This window comes from Salvelinus alpinus, chromosome 1 (genome assembly GCF_045679555.1).
Source record: "Salvelinus alpinus chromosome 1, SLU_Salpinus.1, whole genome shotgun sequence".
NCBI classification, from domain to species: domain Eukaryota; kingdom Metazoa; phylum Chordata; class Actinopteri; order Salmoniformes; family Salmonidae; genus Salvelinus; species Salvelinus alpinus.
In genome coordinates, this window is record NC_092086.1 from 3117546 (window position 1) to 3135242 (window position 17697).

A 17697-nucleotide genomic window follows, 5' to 3' on the forward strand; every position below is an offset into this window, starting at 1 on the left:
TCTCTCTCTCTTTCTGCCTCTCTCTCTCTGACAGGGGGGGTGGGACCACTCACGTATTCCCGACGATTAGTAGTTCCAGGCAGTTGTTATTGGCTGATTCAGTATGACCATGTGAGGTGACTGTCTGCATGCCTTTCTGTTTACATCATGAGTTTTGAGAGGAGCAGATGACAAGAGAAACACTGCTCTGGTCTCTGTAGACTTGGTCCTCTTGTTACATATTTATTATCTCATCAGGACTACATAGCGAGAGAAACACTGCTCTAGTCTCTGTAGACTTGGTCCTCTTGTTACATATTTATTATCTCATCAGGACTACATGGTGAGAGACACTGCTCTGGTCTCTGTAGACTTGATCCTCTTGTTACATATTTATTATCTCAGCAGGACTACATGGCGAGAGAAACACTGCTCTGGTCTCTGTAGACTTGGTCCTCTTGTTACATATTTATTATCTCATCAGGACTACATGGAAAGAGGGAGGAGTATTGGGGTTTGTGCAGAAGTCTGTTTTTCCACTGGCCAGGAAGGCGTTGTTATGTAGTCCTGTGTAGCGAGCACTGAGTTGTAGATCATTGATAGATTGCAGACCTGTCACCGATCTTATTTGAAGTGATCAAGAGTAATCCTGTCCATGTCCCCTCTGTGGGTTCCCCTGTTCTCCTGTACCTCTGACCTCCTGTACCTCTGACCTCCTGTACTCTGACCTCCTGTACCTCTCCCCCCCCCCCCACAGGCTGTAGAGGCTGTGTCCAGTGTGTGAGCAGCAGTGAGTGGCCTCTACACCAGCACCTCCAGAGCAGCAGCCTGCCACCCAGCTAGACATCTCAACCCCCCCAGCCAGACCCCCCCCCCCCCAGCGGGGTGAGCGCCTACCATCATGGAGGCCTCCTTCGGCCCCACCTTCTCAGCCGTGGTTCCTGGAGCTAAAAGTGAGTCCACCTCAGGAAAACCTCTGTCGCTCAGGATAAGGAATCATGTCAGCTGATATCCATTCTACTGGCAACATCCTGGAAGTGTAGCCTCACTGACTAAGCCCTAGGTGTGTCAGACATAGAAATATATAATCTAGATTCTATGGTGTCAGTTTAACCTCACTGACTCAGCCCTAGGTGTGTCAGACATAGAAATATATAATCTAGATTCTATGGTGTCAGTTTAACCTCACTGACTCATCCCTAGGTATATCAGACATAGAAGTATATAATCTAGATTCTATGGTGTCAGTTTAACATCACTGACTCATCCCTAGGTGTGTCAGACATAGAAATATATAATCTAGATTCTATGGTGTCAGTTTAACCTCACTGACTCAGCCCTAGGTATATCAGACATAGAAATATATAATCTAGATTCTGTGGTGTCAGTTTAACCTCACTGACTCAGCCCTAGGTATATCAGACATAGAACTATATAATCTAGATTCTGTGGTGTCAGTTTAACCTCACTGACTAAGCCCTAGGTGTGTCAGACATATAACTATATAATCTAGTTTCTATGGTGTCAGTTTAACCTCACTGACTAAGCCCTAGGTATATCAGACATAGACATATATAATCTAGATTCTATGGTGTCAGTTTAACCTCACTGACTCAGCCCTAGGTGTGTCAGACATAGAAATATATAATCTAGATTCTATATTGGCAGCGATTATTGTGGTAACTTCCTAGTGAGTAATGCTAGCTAGCTATATACTAACTACTCTATATGCTAGCTAGCTATATGCTAACTACTCTATATGCTAGCTAGCTATATGCTAACTACTCTATATGCTAGCTAGCTATATGCTAACTACTCTATATGCTAGCTAGCTATATGCTAACTACTCTATATGCTAGCTAGCTATATGCTAACTACATATTAACCCCAGACTCTCTTCCTCCACTCCGCGTTCAGCTGAGTTTAAGGTCACCATGGTAACTGAATGGTACCTAAAATATGGTTCAACTGTAAGGTAACTAAGGGTGACCCCAGACTCTCTCTCTCTCTGTTCCAGCGGAAGCTTCCGGTACCTACAAGCAGCACCGTCGTACCCCCTCCTCCTCCAGTACCCTCACATACTCACCACGAGATGACGAGGATGGCATGGTACACACACACACACACACACACACACACACACACACACACACACACACACACACACACACACACACACACACACACACACACACACACACACTGATTTACAGATGTCCGAGTCAGTACTGGTACCCTGTGTATATAACCTAGTTATCATTACTCAGTACTGGTACCCCGTGTATATAACCTAGTTATCATTATCACGTCCTGTCTGTCTGTGTCTCTGTCTCTGTCTGTCTCTGTCTCTCTCTCTGTCTGTCTGTCTCTCTCTGTCTCTGTCTGTCTGTCTCTGTCTCTCTCTGTCTCTCTCCGTCCCCCCAGCTCCCCATCAGCACCCCGAGGCGTTCTGACTCTGCCATCTCGGTGCGTTCCCTCCTGTCTGAGTCCAACATGTCTCTCCGCTCAACCTTCTCTCTTCACGAGGACGACGACGACACGGTACGTCTACACTAATGATCCGTCGATGCTAAAGATGCTAACAATTCTTCAACATTAAATATGCTAAAGCGATGCTATCGATGCCTGTGTTAGATCGATGCTAATGATACCCCAGTACTAACGATGCTAACGATACCCCGGTGCTTTTGACGCTAACGATACCCCAGTGCTATCGACGCTAACGATACCCCAGTGCTATCGATGCTAACGATACCCCGGTGCTATCGATGCTAACGATACCCCGGTGCTATCGATGCTAACGATACCCCGGTGCTATCGATGCTAACGATACCCCGGTGCTATCGATGCTAACGATACCCCGGTGCTATCGATGCTAACGATACCCCGGTGCTAACGACGGTAACGATACCCCGGTGCTATCGATGCTAACGATACCCCGGTGCTATCGACGGTAACGATACCCCGGTGCTATCGACGGTAACGATACCTGAATGCTAACTATGCTACCGATACCCCGGTGCTATCGACGGTAACGGTACCTGAATGCTAACTATGCTAACGATGTGTGTGTAGGAGCCCCTGGTGTTTGCAGAGCAGCCGTCAGTGAAGCTGTGTTGTCAACTCTGCTGCAGCGTCTTCAAAGATCCTGTCATCACCACCTGTGGAGTGAGATAACCCCTCCTCTCCTCTCACTTCCTCACCCCGCTCCTCACCCCTCTCCTTACCCCTCCTCTCCTCACCCCTGTTTGTCCACCCCTCCTCTCCTCACCCCTGTTTGTCCTCCTTTTCTCACTTCCTCACCCCTCCTCACCCCTGTTTGTCCTCCTTTTCTCACTTCCCCTCCTCTCCTCTCCTCACCCCTGTTTGTCCTCCTCACCCCTCCTCTCCTCACCCCTGTTTGTCCTCCTCACCCCTCCTCTCCTCACCCCTGTTTGTCCACCTCACCCCTCACCCCTGTTTGTCCTCCTCACCCATCCTCTCCTCACCCCTGTTTGTCCACCTCACCCCTCCTCACCCCTGTTTGTCCTCCTCACCCCTCCTCTCCTCTCCTCACCCCTGTTTGTCCTCCTCACCCCTCCTCTCCTCACCCCTGTTTGTCCTCCTCACCCCTCCTCTCCTCACCCCTGTTTGTACACCTCACCCCTCCCTCATTGACCTCTGTCTGTCTCTCCCTCCAGCACACCTTCTGCAGACGATGTGCCTTGGCCTCCGGTAGGGGACTTTACCTACCTACACTGTTGGTTAAATAGTTAACCCTTTCCAGCATCACATATATAATGTCAAAGCAAATTGTTGTTACATATGTTTGTTTCTCTCTCTCTCTGTTTCCATCCCCCCTCTCATTCTCTCTCTCCCCTCCTCCTCCCCCTCTCTCCCCTCCTCCACCTCTCTCCCCTCCTCCACCCCTCTCTCTCTCCCTGCTCTCCCCTCCTCCTCCCCCTCTCTCCCCTCCTCCACCTCTCTCCCCTCCTCCACCCCTCTCTCTCTCCCTGCTCTCCCCTCCTCCACCCCCCCTCTCCCCTCCTCCACCCCTTCCCTCTCTCCCCTCCTCCACCCCTTCCCTCTCTCCCCTCCTCCACCCCTTCCCTCTCTCCCCCTCCTCCCTCTCTCCCCTCTCTCCCCTCCTCCCTCTCTCCCCTCCTCCCTCTCTCCCCTCCTCCCTCTCTCCCTCCTCCCTCTCTCCCCTCCCCCTCTCTCCCCTCCTCCTCCCCCTCTCTCCCCTCCTCCACCTCTCTCCCCTCCTCCACCCCTCTCTCCTCCCTCTCTCCCCTCCTCCCCTCTCTCCCCTCCCCCTCTCTCCTCCCTCTCTCCCCTCTCTCCCCTCTCTCCCCTCTCTCCCCTCCACTCCCCTCTCCCCTCCTCCACCTCTCTCCCTCTCTCCCCTCCTCCCTCCCTCTCTCCTCTCCTCCCTCTCTCCCCTCCTCCCTCTCTCCCCTCCTCCCTCTCTCCCCTCCTCCCTCTCTCCCCTCCCCCCTCTCTCCCCTCTCCTCCCCCTCTCTCCCCTCCTCCACCTCTCTCCCCTCCTCCACCCCTTCCCTCTCTCCCCTCCTCCACCCCTTCCCTCTCTCCCCTCCTCCACCCCTTCCCTCTCTCCCCTCCTCCCTCTCCTCCCTCTCTCCCCTCCTCCCTCTCTCCTCTCCTCCCTCTCTCCCCTCCTCCCTCTCTCCCCTCCTCCCTCTCTCCCCTCCCTCCCTCTCTCCCCTCTCTCCCCCCTCTCCCCTCCCCCCTCCCCCCCTCCCCTCCTCTAGATAAGTGTCCGGTGGACACGGCTAAGATGACGGTGGTGGTGAACAACATAGCGGTAGCAGAACAGATAGGGGAGTTGTTTATCCACTGTAAATACGGCTGCCGTCTCTTAAACACCAGCCCCACTTCTCCTAACGGGGCCGGTGGAGGGGCTTCCCCTAACGGGGCCGGTAGAGGGGTTTCCCCTAACGGGGCCGGTGCTACTGCTGGTAGGGGTGAAGGGACACCTAAGATGGGAGTATCGGGGAGCTTTGAGGTGGATCCAATGGGCTGTCCTTTTACCATCAAGCTCACCACACGCAAGTAAGGGTTTTCAAATGGCAAAACATTTTTGAAATGTTACTTTTGATTGTTATTGTGCTGTTGTGATTTATTTTAAATAAAAAATACAAATAAAATAAAAAAGTTTGTCAGATGTCAGGCGTCAATAAGGGGTTTGACTGCAGAGACGGGTCTATAGGGGGTCTGACGCGGAGACGAGTCTATAGGGGGTCTGACACGGAGACGAGTCTATAGGGGGTCTGACGCGGAGACGAGTCTATAGGGGGTCTGACACGGAGACGAGTCTATAGGGGGTCTGACACGGAGACGAGTCTATAGGGGGTCTGACACGGAGACGAGTCTATAGGGGGCCTGACACGGAGACGAGTCTATAGGGGGCCTGACTGCAGAGACGGGTCTATAGGGGGTCTGACGCGGAGACGAGTCTATAGGGGGTCTGACGCGGAGACGAGTCTATAGGGGGTCTGACGCGTCTATAGGGGGGTTTGACTGCAGAGACGGGTCTATAGGGGGTCTGACGCGGAGACGAGTCTATAGGGGGTCTGACACGGAGACGAGTCTATAGGGGGTCTGACACGGAGACGAGTCTATAGGGGGCCTGACTGCAGAGACGGGTCTATAGGGGGTCTGACGCGGAGACGAGTCTATAGGGGGTCTGACGCGTCTATAGGGGGGTTTGACTGCAGAGACGGGTCTATAGGGGGTCTGACGAGTCTATAGGGGGTCTGACGCGTCTATAGGGGGGTCTGACGCAGAGACGAGTCTATAGGGGGTCTGACGCGTCTATAGGGGGGTTTGACTGCAGAGACGGGTCTATAGGGGGTCTGACGAGTCTATAGGGGGTCTGACGCGTCTATAGGGGGGTCTGACGCAGAGACGAGTCTATAGGGGGTCTGACGCGGAGACGAGTCTATAGGGGGTTTGACTGCAGAGACGGGTCTATAGGGGGTCTGACGGGTCTATAGGGGGTCTGACGCAGAGACAAGTCTATAGGGGGTCTGACGGGGAGACGAGTCTATAGGGGGTCTGACGGGTCTATAGGGGGTCTGACGCGGAGACGAGTCTATAGGGGGTCTGACGCGGAGACGAGTCTATAGGGGGTCTGACGCGGAGACGAGTCTGTAGGAGGTCTGACGCGGAGACGAGTCTATAGGGGGTCTGACGGGTCTATAGGGGGTCTGACGCGGAGACGAGTCTATAGGCGGTCTGACGCGGAGACGAGTCTATAGGGGGTCTGACGCGGAGACGAGTCTGTAGGGGGTCTGACGCGGAGACGAGTCTGTAGGGGGTCTGACGCGGAGACGAGTCTGTAGGGGGTCTGACGCGGAGACGAGTCTGTAGGGGGTCTGACGCGGAGACGAGTCTGTAGGGGTCTGACGCGGAGACGAGTCTGTAGGGGGTCTGACGCGGAGACGAGTCTATAGGGGGTCTGACACGGAGACGAGTCTATAGGAGGTCTGACGCGGAGACGAGTCTGTAGGGGGTCTGACGCGGAGACGAGTCTGTAGGGGGTCTGACGCGGAGACGAGTCTGTAGGGGGTCTGACGCGGAGACGAGTCTGTAGGGGGTCTGACGCGGAGACGAGTCTGTAGGGGTCTGACGCGGAGACGAGTCTGTAGGGGGTCTGACGCGGAGACGAGTCTGTAGGGGGTCTGACGCGGAGACGAGTCTGTAGGGGGTCTGACTGCGGAGACGGGTCTATAGGGGGCCTGACTGCGGAGACGAGTCTATAGGGGGCCTGACTGCGGAGACGAGTCTATAGGGGGTCTGACGGGTCTATAGGGGGTCTGACGCAGAGACAAGTCTATAGGGGGTCTGACGGGGAGACGAGTCTATAGGGGGTCTGACGGGTCTATAGGGGGTCTGACGCAGAGACGAGTCTATAGGGGGTCTGACGGGTCTATAGGGGGTCTGACGCGGAGACGAGTCTATAGGGGGTCTGACACGGAGACGAGTCTATAGGGGGTCTGACACGGAGACGAGTCTATAGGAGGTCTGACGCGGAGACGAGTCTGTAGGAGGTCTGACGCGGAGACGAGTCTATAGGGGGTCTGACGGGTCTATAGGGGGTCTGACGCGGAGACGAGTCTATAGGCGGTCTGACGCGGAGACGAGTCTATAGGGGGTCTGACACGGAGACGAGTCTATAGGAGGTCTGACGCGGAGACGAGTCTGTAGGGGGTCTGACGCGGAGACGAGTCTGTAGGGGGTCTGACGCGGAGACGAGTCTGTAGGGGGTCTGACGCGGAGACGAGTCTGTAGGGGTCTGACGCGGAGACGAGTCTGTAGGGGGTCTGACGCGGAGACGAGTCTGTAGGGGTCTGACGCGGAGACGAGTCTGTAGGGGGTCTGACGCGGAGACGAGTCTGTAGGGGGTCTGACGCGGAGACGAGTCTATAGGGGGCCTGACTGCAGAGACGAGTCTATAGGGGGCCTGACTGCAGAGACGAGTCTATAGGGGGTCTGACGCGGAGACGGGTCTATAGGGGGTCTGACTGCGGAGACGAGTCTATAAGGGGTCTGACTGCGGAGACGGGTCTATAGGGGGCCTGACTGCGGAGACGAGTCTATAGGGGGCCTGACTGCGGAGACGAGTCTATAGGGGGCCTGACTGCGGAGACGAGTCTATAGGGGGTCTGACGCGGAGACGAGTCTATAGGGGGTCTGACGCGGAGACGAGTCTATAGGGGGTCTGACGCGGAGACGAGTCTATAGGGGGTCTGACTGCAGAGACGAGTCTATAGGGGGTCTGACGCGGAGACGAGTCTATAGGGGGTCTGACTGCAGAGACGAGTCTATAGGGGGTCTGACGCGGAGACGAGTCTATAGGGGGTCTGACGCGGAGACGAGTCTATAGGGGGTCTGACGCGGAGACGAGTCTATAGGGGGTCTGACGCGGAGACGAGTCTATAGGGGGCCTGACGCGGAGACGAGTCTATAGGGGGTCTGACGCGGAGACGAGTCTATAGGGGGTCTGACGCGGAGACGAGTCTATAGGGGGTCTGACGCGGAGACGAGTCTATAGGGGGTCTGACGGGTCTATAGGGGGGTCTGACGCAGAGACGAGTCTATAGGGGGTCTGACGCGGAGACGAGTCTATAGGGGGTTTGACTGCAGAGACGGGTCTATAGGGGGTCTGACGGGTCTATAGGGGGTCTGACGCAGAGACAAGTCTATAGGGGGTCTGACGGGGAGACGAGTCTATAGGGGGTCTGACGGGTCTATAGGGGGTCTGACGCGGAGACGAGTCTATAGGGGGTCTGACGCGGAGACGAGTCTATAGGGGGTCTGACGCGGAGACGAGTCTATAGGAGGTCTGACGCGGAGACGAGTCTGTAGGAGGTCTGACGCGGAGACGAGTCTGTAGGGGGTCTGACGCGGAGACGAGTCTATAGGGGGTCTGACGCAGAGAAGAGCCTATAGGGGGTCTGACGGGTCTATAGGGGGTCTGACGCGGAGACGAGTCTATAGGGGGTCTGACGCGGAGACGAGTCTATAGGAGGTCTGACGCGGAGACGAGTCTATAGGGGGTCTGACGGGTCTATAGGGGGTCTGACGCGGAGACGAGTCTATAGGGGGTCTGACGCGGAGACGAGTCTATAGGAGGTCTGACGCGGAGACGAGTCTATAGGGGGTCTGACGGGTCTATAGGGGGTCTGACGCGGAGACGAGTCTATAGGGGGTCTGACGCGGAGACGAGTCTGTAGGGGGTCTGACTGCAGAGACGAGTCTATAGGGGGTCTGACGCGGAGACGAGTCTATAGGGGGTCTGACGCGGAGACGAGTCTATAGGGGGTCTGACTGCAGAGACGAGTCTATAGGGGGTCTGACGGGGAGACGAGTCTGTAGGGGGTCTGACGGGTCTATAGGGGGTCTGACGCGGAGACGAGTCTATAGGGGGTCTGACGGGTCTATAGGGGGTCTGACGCGGAGACGAGTCTATAGGGGGTCTGACGCGGAGACGAGTCTGTAGGGGGTCTGACTGCAGAGACGAGTCTATAGGGGGTCTGACGCGGAGACGAGTCTATAGGGGGTCTGACGCGGAGACGAGTCTATAGGGGGTCTGACTGCAGAGACGAGTCTATAGGGGGTCTGACGGGGAGACGAGTCTGTAGGGGGTCTGACGGGGAGACGAGTCTATAGGGGGTCTGACGGGTCTATAGGGGGTCTGACGCGGAGACGAGTCTATAGGGGGTCTGACGGGTCTATAGGGGGTCTGACGCGGAGACGAGTCTATAGGAGGTCTGACGCGGAGACGAGTCTATAGGGGGTCTGACGGGTCTATAGGGGGTCTGACGCGGAGACGAGTCTGTAGGAGGTCTGACGCGGAGACGAGTCTGTAGGCGGTCTGACGCGGAGACGAGTCTATAGGGGGTCTGACGGGTCTATAGACGAGTCTATAGGGGGTCTGACACGGAGACGAGTCTATAGGAGGTCTGACGCGGAGACGAGTCTGTAGGGGGTCTGACGCGGAGACGAGTCTGTAGGGGGTCTGACGCGGAGACGAGTCTGTAGGGGGTCTGATGCGGAGACGAGTCTGTAGGGGGTCTGACGCGGAGACGAGTCTGTAGGGGTCTGACGCGGAGACGAGTCTGTAGGGGTCTGACGCGGAGACGAGTCTGTAGGGGGTCTGACGCGGAGACGAGTCTATAGGGGGTCTGACTGCAGAGACGAGTCTATAGGGGGCCTGACTGCAGAGACGAGTCTATAGGGGGCCTGACTGCAGAGACGAGTCTATAGGGGGCCTGACTGCAGAGACGAGTCTATAGGGGGCCTGACGCGGAGACGGGTCTATAGGGGGTCTGACGCGGAGACGGGTCTATAGGGGGTCTGACGCGGAGACGAGTCTATAGGGGGTCTGACGCGGAGACGAGTCTATAGGGGGTCTGACGCGGAGACGAGTCTATAGGGGGCCTGACTGCAGAGACGAGTCTATAGGGGGCCTGACTGCAGAGACGAGTCTATAGGGGGTCTGACTGCAGAGACGAGTCTATAGGGGGTCTGACTGCAGAGACGGGTCTATAGGGGGCCTGACTGCGGAGACGAGTCTATGGGGGCCTGACTGCGGAGACGAGTCTATAGGGGGTCTGACGCGGAGACGAGTCTATAGGGGGTCTGACTGCAGAGAAGAGTCTATGGGGGGTCTGACGCGGAGACGAGTCTATAGGGGGTCTGACTGCAGAGACGAGTCTATAGGGGGTCTGATGCGGAGACGAGTCTATAGGGGGTCTGACGGGTCTATAGGGGGGTCTGACGCAGAGACGAGTCTATAGGGGGTCTGACGCGGAGACGAGTCTATAGGGGGTTTGACTGCAGAGACGGGTCTATAGGGGGTCTGACGGGTCTATAGGGGGTCTGACGCAGAGACAAGTCTATAGGGGGTCTGACGGGGAGACGAGTCTATAGGGGGTCTGACGGGTCTATAGGGGGTCTGACGCAGAGACGAGTCTATAGGGGGTCTGACGGGTCTATAGGGGGTCTGACGCGGAGACGAGTCTATAGGGGGTCTGACACGGAGACGAGTCTATAGGGGGTCTGACACGGAGACGAGTCTATAGGAGGTCTGACGCGGAGACGAGTCTGTAGGAGGTCTGACGCGGAGACGAGTCTATAGGGGGTCTGACGGGTCTATAGGGGGTCTGACGCGGAGACGAGTCTATAGGCGGTCTGACGCGGAGACGAGTCTATAGGGGGTCTGACACGGAGACGAGTCTATAGGAGGTCTGACGCGGAGACGAGTCTGTAGGGGGTCTGACGCGGAGACGAGTCTGTAGGGGGTCTGACGCGGAGACGAGTCTGTAGGGGGTCTGACGCGGAGACGAGTCTATAGGGGGTCTGACGCGGAGACGAGTCTGTAGGGGTCTGACGCGGAGACGAGTCTGTAGGGGTCTGACGCGGAGACGAGTCTGTAGGGGGTCTGACGCGGAGACGAGTCTGTAGGGGGTCTGACGCGGAGACGAGTCTGTAGGGGGTCTGACGCGGAGACGAGTCTATAGGGGGTCTGACGCGGAGACGAGTCTATAGGGGGTCTGACGCGGAGACGAGTCTATAGGGGGTTTGACTGCAGAGACGGGTCTATAGGGGGTCTGACGGGTCTATAGGGGGTCTGACGCAGAGACAAGTCTATAGGGGGTCTGACGGGGAGACGAGTCTATAGGGGGTCTGACGGGTCTATAGGGGGTCTGACGCAGAGACGAGTCTATAGGGGGTCTGACGGGTCTATAGGGGGTCTGACGCGGAGACGAGTCTATAGGGGGTCTGACACGGAGACGAGTCTATAGGGGGTCTGACACGGAGACGAGTCTATAGGAGGTCTGACGCGGAGACGAGTCTGTAGGAGGTCTGACGCGGAGACGAGTCTATAGGGGGTCTGACGGGTCTATAGGGGGTCTGACGCGGAGACGAGTCTATAGGGGGTCTGACGCGGAGACGAGTCTGTAGGGGGTCTGACGCGGAGACGAGTCTGTAGGGGGTCTGACGCGGAGACGAGTCTATAGGGGGTCTGACGCGGAGACGAGTCTATAGGGGGTCTGACGGGGAGACGAGTCTATAGGGGGTCTGACGCGGAGACGAGTCTATAGGGGGTCTGACGCGGAGACGAGTCTATAGGGGGTCTGACGCGGAGACGAGTCTGTAGGGGGTCTGACGCGGAGACGAGTCTGTAGGGGGTCTGACGCGGAGACGAGTCTATAGGGGGTCTGACGCGGAGACGAGTCTATAGGGGGTCTGACGGGTCTATAGGGGGTCTGACGCAGAGACGAGTCTATAGGGGGTCTGACGGGTCTATAGGGGGTCTGACGCGGAGACGAGTCTATAGGGGGTCTGACACGGAGACGAGTCTATAGGGGGTCTGACACGGAGACGAGTCTATAGGAGGTCTGACGCGGAGACGAGTCTGTAGGAGGTCTGACGCGGAGACGAGTCTATAGGGGGTCTGACGGGTCTATAGGGGGTCTGACGCGGAGACGAGTCTATAGGGGGTCTGACGCGGAGACGAGTCTGTAGGGGGTCTGACGCGGAGACGAGTCTGTAGGGGGTCTGACGCGGAGACGAGTCTATAGGGGGTCTGACGCGGAGACGAGTCTATAGGGGGTCTGACGGGGAGACGAGTCTATAGGGGGTCTGACGCGGAGACGAGTCTATAGGGGGTCTGACGCGGAGACGAGTCTATAGGGGGTCTGACGCGGAGACGAGTCTGTAGGGGGTCTGACGCGGAGACGAGTCTGTAGGGGGTCTGACGCGGAGACGAGTCTATAGGGGGTCTGACGCGGAGACGAGTCTATAGGGGGTCTGACGCGGAGACGAGTCTATAGGGGGCCTGACTGCAGAGACGAGTCTATAGGGGGCCTGACTGCAGAGACGAGTCTATAGGGGGCCTGACTGCAGAGACGAGTCTATAGGGGGCCTGACTGCAGAGACGAGTCTATAGGGGGTCTGACGCGGAGACGAGTCTATAGGGGGTCTGACGCGGAGACGAGTCTATAGGGGGTCTGACGGGTCTATAGGGGGTCTGACGCGGAGACGAGTCTATAGGGGGTCTGACGCGGAGACGAGTCTATAGGAGGTCTGACGCGGAGACGAGTCTGTAGGAGGTCTGACGCGGAGACGAGTCTATAGGGGGTCTGACGGGTCTATAGGGGGTCTGACGCGGAGACGAGTCTATAGGCGGTCTGACGCGGAGACGAGTCTATAGGGGGTCTGACGCGGAGACGAGTCTATAGGAGGTCTGACGCGGAGACGAGTCTGTAGGGGGTCTGACGCGGAGACGAGTCTGTAGGGGGTCTGACGCGGAGACGAGTCTGTAGGGGGTCTGATGCGGAGACGAGTCTGTAGGGGGTCTGACGCGGAGACGAGTCTGTAGGGGTCTGACGCGGAGACGAGTCTGTAGGGGGTCTGACGCGGAGACGAGTCTGTAGGGGGTCTGACGCGGAGACGAGTCTATAGGGGGTCTGACGCGGAGACGAGTCTATAGGGGGTCTGACTGCAGAGACGAGTCTATAGGGGGCCTGACTGCAGAGACGAGTCTATAGGGGGCCTGACTGCAGAGACGAGTCTATAGGGGGCCTGACTGCAGAGACGAGTCTATAGGGGGCCTGACTGCAGAGACGAGTCTATAGGGGGTCTGACGCGGAGACGGGTCTATAGGGGGTCTGACTGCGGAGACGAGTCTATAAGGGGCCTGACTGCGGAGACGAGTCTATAGGGGGTCTGACTGCAGAGACGGGTCTATAGGGGGCCTGACTGCGGAGACGAGTCTATGGGGGGTCTGACTGCAGAGACGAGTCTATAGGGGGTCTGACGCGGAGACGAGTCTATAGGGGGTCTGACGCGGAGACGAGTCTATAGGGGGTCTGACGCGGAGACGAGTCTATAGGGGGTCTGACGCGGAGACGAGTCTATAGGGGGTCTGACGCGGAGACGAGTCTATAGGGGGTCTGACGGGTCTATAGGGGGGTCTGACGCAGAGACGAGTCTATAGGGGGTCTGACGCGGAGACGAGTCTATAGGGGGTTTGACTGCAGAGACGGGTCTATAGGGGGTCTGACGGGTCTATAGGGGGTCTGACGCAGAGACAAGTCTATAGGGGGTCTGACGCGGAGACGAGTCTATAGGGGGTCTGACGGGTCTATAGGGGGTCTGACGCGGAGACGAGTCTATAGGGGGTCTGACACGGAGACGAGTCTATAGGGGGTCTGACACGGAGACGAGTCTATAGGAGGTCTGACGCGGAGATGAGTCTGTAGGAGGTCTGACGCGGAGACGAGTCTATAGGGGGTCTGACGGGTCTATAGGGGGTCTGACGCGGAGACGAGTCTATAGGCGGTCTGACGCGGAGACGAGTCTATAGGGGGTCTGACACGGAGACGAGTCTATAGGAGGTCTGACGCGGAGACGAGTCTGTAGGGGGTCTGACGCGGAGACGAGTCTGTAGGGGGTCTGACGCGGAGACGAGTCTATAGGCGGTCTGACGCGGAGACGAGTCTGTAGGGGGTCTGACGCGGAGACGAGTCTGTAGGGGGTCTGACGCGGAGACGAGTCTGTAGGGGGTCTGACGCGGAGACGAGTCTGTAGGGGGTCTGACGCGGAGACGAGTCTGTAGGGGGTCTGACGCGGAGACGAGTCTGTAGGGGGTCTGACGCGGAGACGAGTCTGTAGGGGGTCTGACGCGGAGACGAGTCTGTAGGGGGTCTGACGCGGAGACGAGTCTGTAGGGGGTCTGACGCGGAGACGAGTCTGTAGGGGGTCTGACGCGGAGACGAGTCTGTAGGGGGTCTGACGCGGAGACGAGTCTGTAGGGGGTCTGACGCGGAGACGAGTCTGTAGGGGGTCTGACGCGGAGACGAGTCTGTAGGGGGTCTGACGCGGAGACGAGTCTGTAGGGGGTCTGACGCGGAGACGAGTCTGTAGGGGGTCTGACGCGGAGACGAGTCTGTAGGGGGTCTGACGCGGAGACGAGTCTGTAGGGGGTCTGACTGCAGAGACGAGTCTATAGGGGGTCTGACTGCAGAGACGAGTCTATAGGGGGTCTGACGCGGAGACGAGTCTATAGGGGGTCTGACTGCAGAGACGAGTCTATAGGGGGTCTGACGCGGAGACGGGTCTATAGGGGGTCTGACGCGGAGACGAGTCTATAGGAGGTCTGACGCGGAGACGAGTCTATAGGGGGTCTGACGCGGAGACGAGTCTATAGGGGGTCTCACGGGTCTATAGGGGGGTCTGACGCAGAGACGAGTCTATAGGGGGTCTGACGCGGAGACGAGTCTATAGGGGGTTTGACTGCAGAGACGGGTCTATAGGGGGTCTGACGGGTCTATAGGGGGTCTGACGCAGAGACAAGTCTATAGGGGGTCTGACGGGTCTATAGGGGGTCTGACGGGGAGACGAGTCTATAGGGGGTCTGACGGGTCTATAGGGGGTCTGACGCAGAGACGAGTCTATAGGGGGTCTGACGGGTCTATAGGGGGTCTGACGCGGAGACGAGTCTATAGGGGGTCTGACGCGGAGACGAGTCTATAGGGGGTCTGACGCGGAGACGAGTCTGTAGGAGGTCTGACGCGGAGACGAGTCTGTAGGAGGTCTGACGCGGAGACGAGTCTGTAGGGGGTCTGACGCGGAGACGAGTCTGTAGGGGGTCTGACGCGGAGACGAGTCTGTAGGGGGTCTGATGCGGAGACGAGTCTGTAGGGGGTCTGACGCGGAGACGAGTCTGTAGGGGTCTGACGCGGAGACGAGTCTGTAGGGGGTCTGACGCGGAGACGAGTCTATAGGGGGTCTGACACGGAGACGGGTCTATAGGAGGTCTGACGCGGAGACGAGTCTGTAGGGGGTCTGACGCGGAGACGAGTCTGTAGGGGGTCTGACGCGGAGACGAGTCTGTAGGGGGTCTGACGCGGAGACGAGTCTGTAGGGGGTCTGACGCGGAGACGAGTCTGTAGGGGTCTGACGCGGAGACGAGTCTGTAGGGGGTCTGACGCGGAGACGAGTCTGTAGGGGGTCTGACGCGGAGACGAGTCTGTAGGGGGTCTGACTGCGGAGACGGGTCTATAGGGGGCCTGACTGCGGAGACGAGTCTATAGGGGGCCTGACTGCGGAGACGAGTCTATAGGGGGTCTGACGGGTCTATAGGGGGTCTGACGCAGAGACAAGTCTATAGGGGGTCTGACGGGGAGACGAGTCTATAGGGGGTCTGACGGGTCTATAGGGGGTCTGACGCAGAGACGAGTCTATAGGGGGTCTGACGGGTCTATAGGGGGTCTGACGCGGAGACGAGTCTATAGGGGGTCTGACACGGAGACGAGTCTATAGGGGGTCTGACACGGAGACGAGTCTATAGGAGGTCTGACGCGGAGACGAGTCTGTAGGAGGTCTGACGCGGAGACGAGTCTATAGGGGGTCTGACGGGTCTATAGGGGGTCTGACGCGGAGACGAGTCTATAGGCGGTCTGACGCGGAGACGAGTCTATAGGGGGTCTGACACGGAGACGAGTCTATAGGAGGTCTGACGCGGAGACGAGTCTGTAGGGGGTCTGACGCGGAGACGAGTCTGTAGGGGGTCTGACGCGGAGACGAGTCTGTAGGGGGTCTGACGCGGAGACGAGTCTGTAGGGGTCTGACGCGGAGACGAGTCTGTAGGGGTCTGACGCGGAGACGAGTCTGTAGGGGGTCTGACGCGGAGACGAGTCTGTAGGGGTCTGACGCGGAGACGAGTCTGTAGGGGGTCTGACGCGGAGACGAGTCTGTAGGGGGTCTGACGCGGAGACGAGTCTATAGGGGGTCTGACTGCAGAGACGAGTCTATAGGGGGCCTGACTGCAGAGACGAGTCTATAGGGGGTCTGACGCGGAGACGGGTCTATAGGGGGTCTGACTGCGGAGACGAGTCTATAAGGGGCCTGACTGCGGAGACGAGTCTATAGGGGGTCTGACTGCGGAGACGGGTCTATAGGGGGCCTGACTGCGGAGACGAGTCTATAGGGGGCCTGACTGCGGAGACGAGTCTATAGGGGGCCTGACTGCTGAGACGAGTCTATAGGGGGTCTGACGCGGAGACGAGTCTATAGGGGGTCTGACGCGGAGACGAGTCTATAGGGGGTCTGACTGCAGAGACGAGTCTATAGGGGGTCTGACGCGGAGACGAGTCTATAGGGGGTCTGACGCGGAGACGAGTCTATAGGGGGTCTGACTGCAGAGACGAGTCTATAGGGGGTCTGACGCGGAGACGAGTCTATAGGGGGTCTGACGCAGAGACGAGTCTATAGGGGGTCTGACGCGGAGACGAGTCTATAGGGGGTCTGACGCGGAGACGAGTCTATAGGGGGTCTGACGCGGAGACGAGTCTATAGGGGGTCTGACGGGTCTATAGGGGGGTCTGACGCAGAGACGAGTCTATAGGGGGTCTGACGCGGAGACGAGTCTATAGGGGGTTTGACTGCAGAGACGGGTCTATAGGGGGTCTGACGGGTCTATAGGGGGTCTGACGCAGAGACAAGTCTATAGGGGGTCTGACGGGGAGACGAGTCTATAGGGGGTCTGACGGGTCTATAGGGGGTCTGACGCGGAGACGAGTCTATAGGGGGTCTGACGCGGAGACGAGTCTATAGGGGGTCTGACGCGGAGACGAGTCTATAGGAGGTCTGACGCGGAGACGAGTCTATAGGGGGTCTGACGGGTCTATAGGGGGTCTGACGCGGAGACGAGTCTATAGGGGGTCTGACGCGGAGACGAGTCTGTAGGGGGTCTGACGCGGAGACGAGTCTGTAGGGGGTCTGACGCGGAGACGAGTCTATAGGGGGTCTGACGCGGAGACGAGTCTATAGGGGGTCTGACGGGGAGACGAGTCTATAGGGGGTCTGACGCGGAGACGAGTCTATAGGGGGTCTGACGCGGAGACGAGTCTATAGGGGGTCTGACGCGGAGACGAGTCTGTAGGGGGTCTGACGCGGAGACGAGTCTGTAGGGGGTCTGACGCGGAGACGAGTCTATAGGGGGTCTGACGCGGAGACGAGTCTATAGGGGGTCTGACGCGGAGACGAGTCTATAGGGGGCCTGACTGCAGAGACGAGTCTATAGGGGGCCTGACTGCAGAGACGAGTCTATAGGGGGCCTGACTGCAGAGACGAGTCTATAGGGGGCCTGACTGCAGAGACGAGTCTATAGGGGGTCTGACGCGGAGACGAGTCTATAGGGGG

General features: G+C 57.9%; 1 protein-coding gene across 3 annotated transcripts in view; it reads left to right on the plus strand.

Annotated features, from left to right (window-relative positions):
- The window catches only part of traf7 (TNF receptor-associated factor 7), a 61048-nt gene that overhangs the window by 3040 nt on the left and 40311 nt on the right, over nt 1-17697 (plus strand). For 2 of the 3 annotated variants that reach the window (XM_071390937.1, XM_071390938.1), the window contains exons 2-7: nt 737-932; nt 1997-2088; nt 2404-2520; nt 3055-3147; nt 3660-3693; nt 4731-5031. In XM_071390937.1, the coding sequence (XP_071247038.1) occupies nt 881-932; nt 1997-2088; nt 2404-2520; nt 3055-3147; nt 3660-3693; nt 4731-5031 (689 nt within the window). In that variant the 5' untranslated portion in view covers nt 737-880. The remainder of the gene's footprint in view (nt 1-736; nt 933-1996; nt 2089-2403; nt 2521-3054; nt 3148-3659; nt 3694-4730; nt 5032-17697) is intronic. The other variant, XM_071390940.1, reaches the window with a different exon arrangement.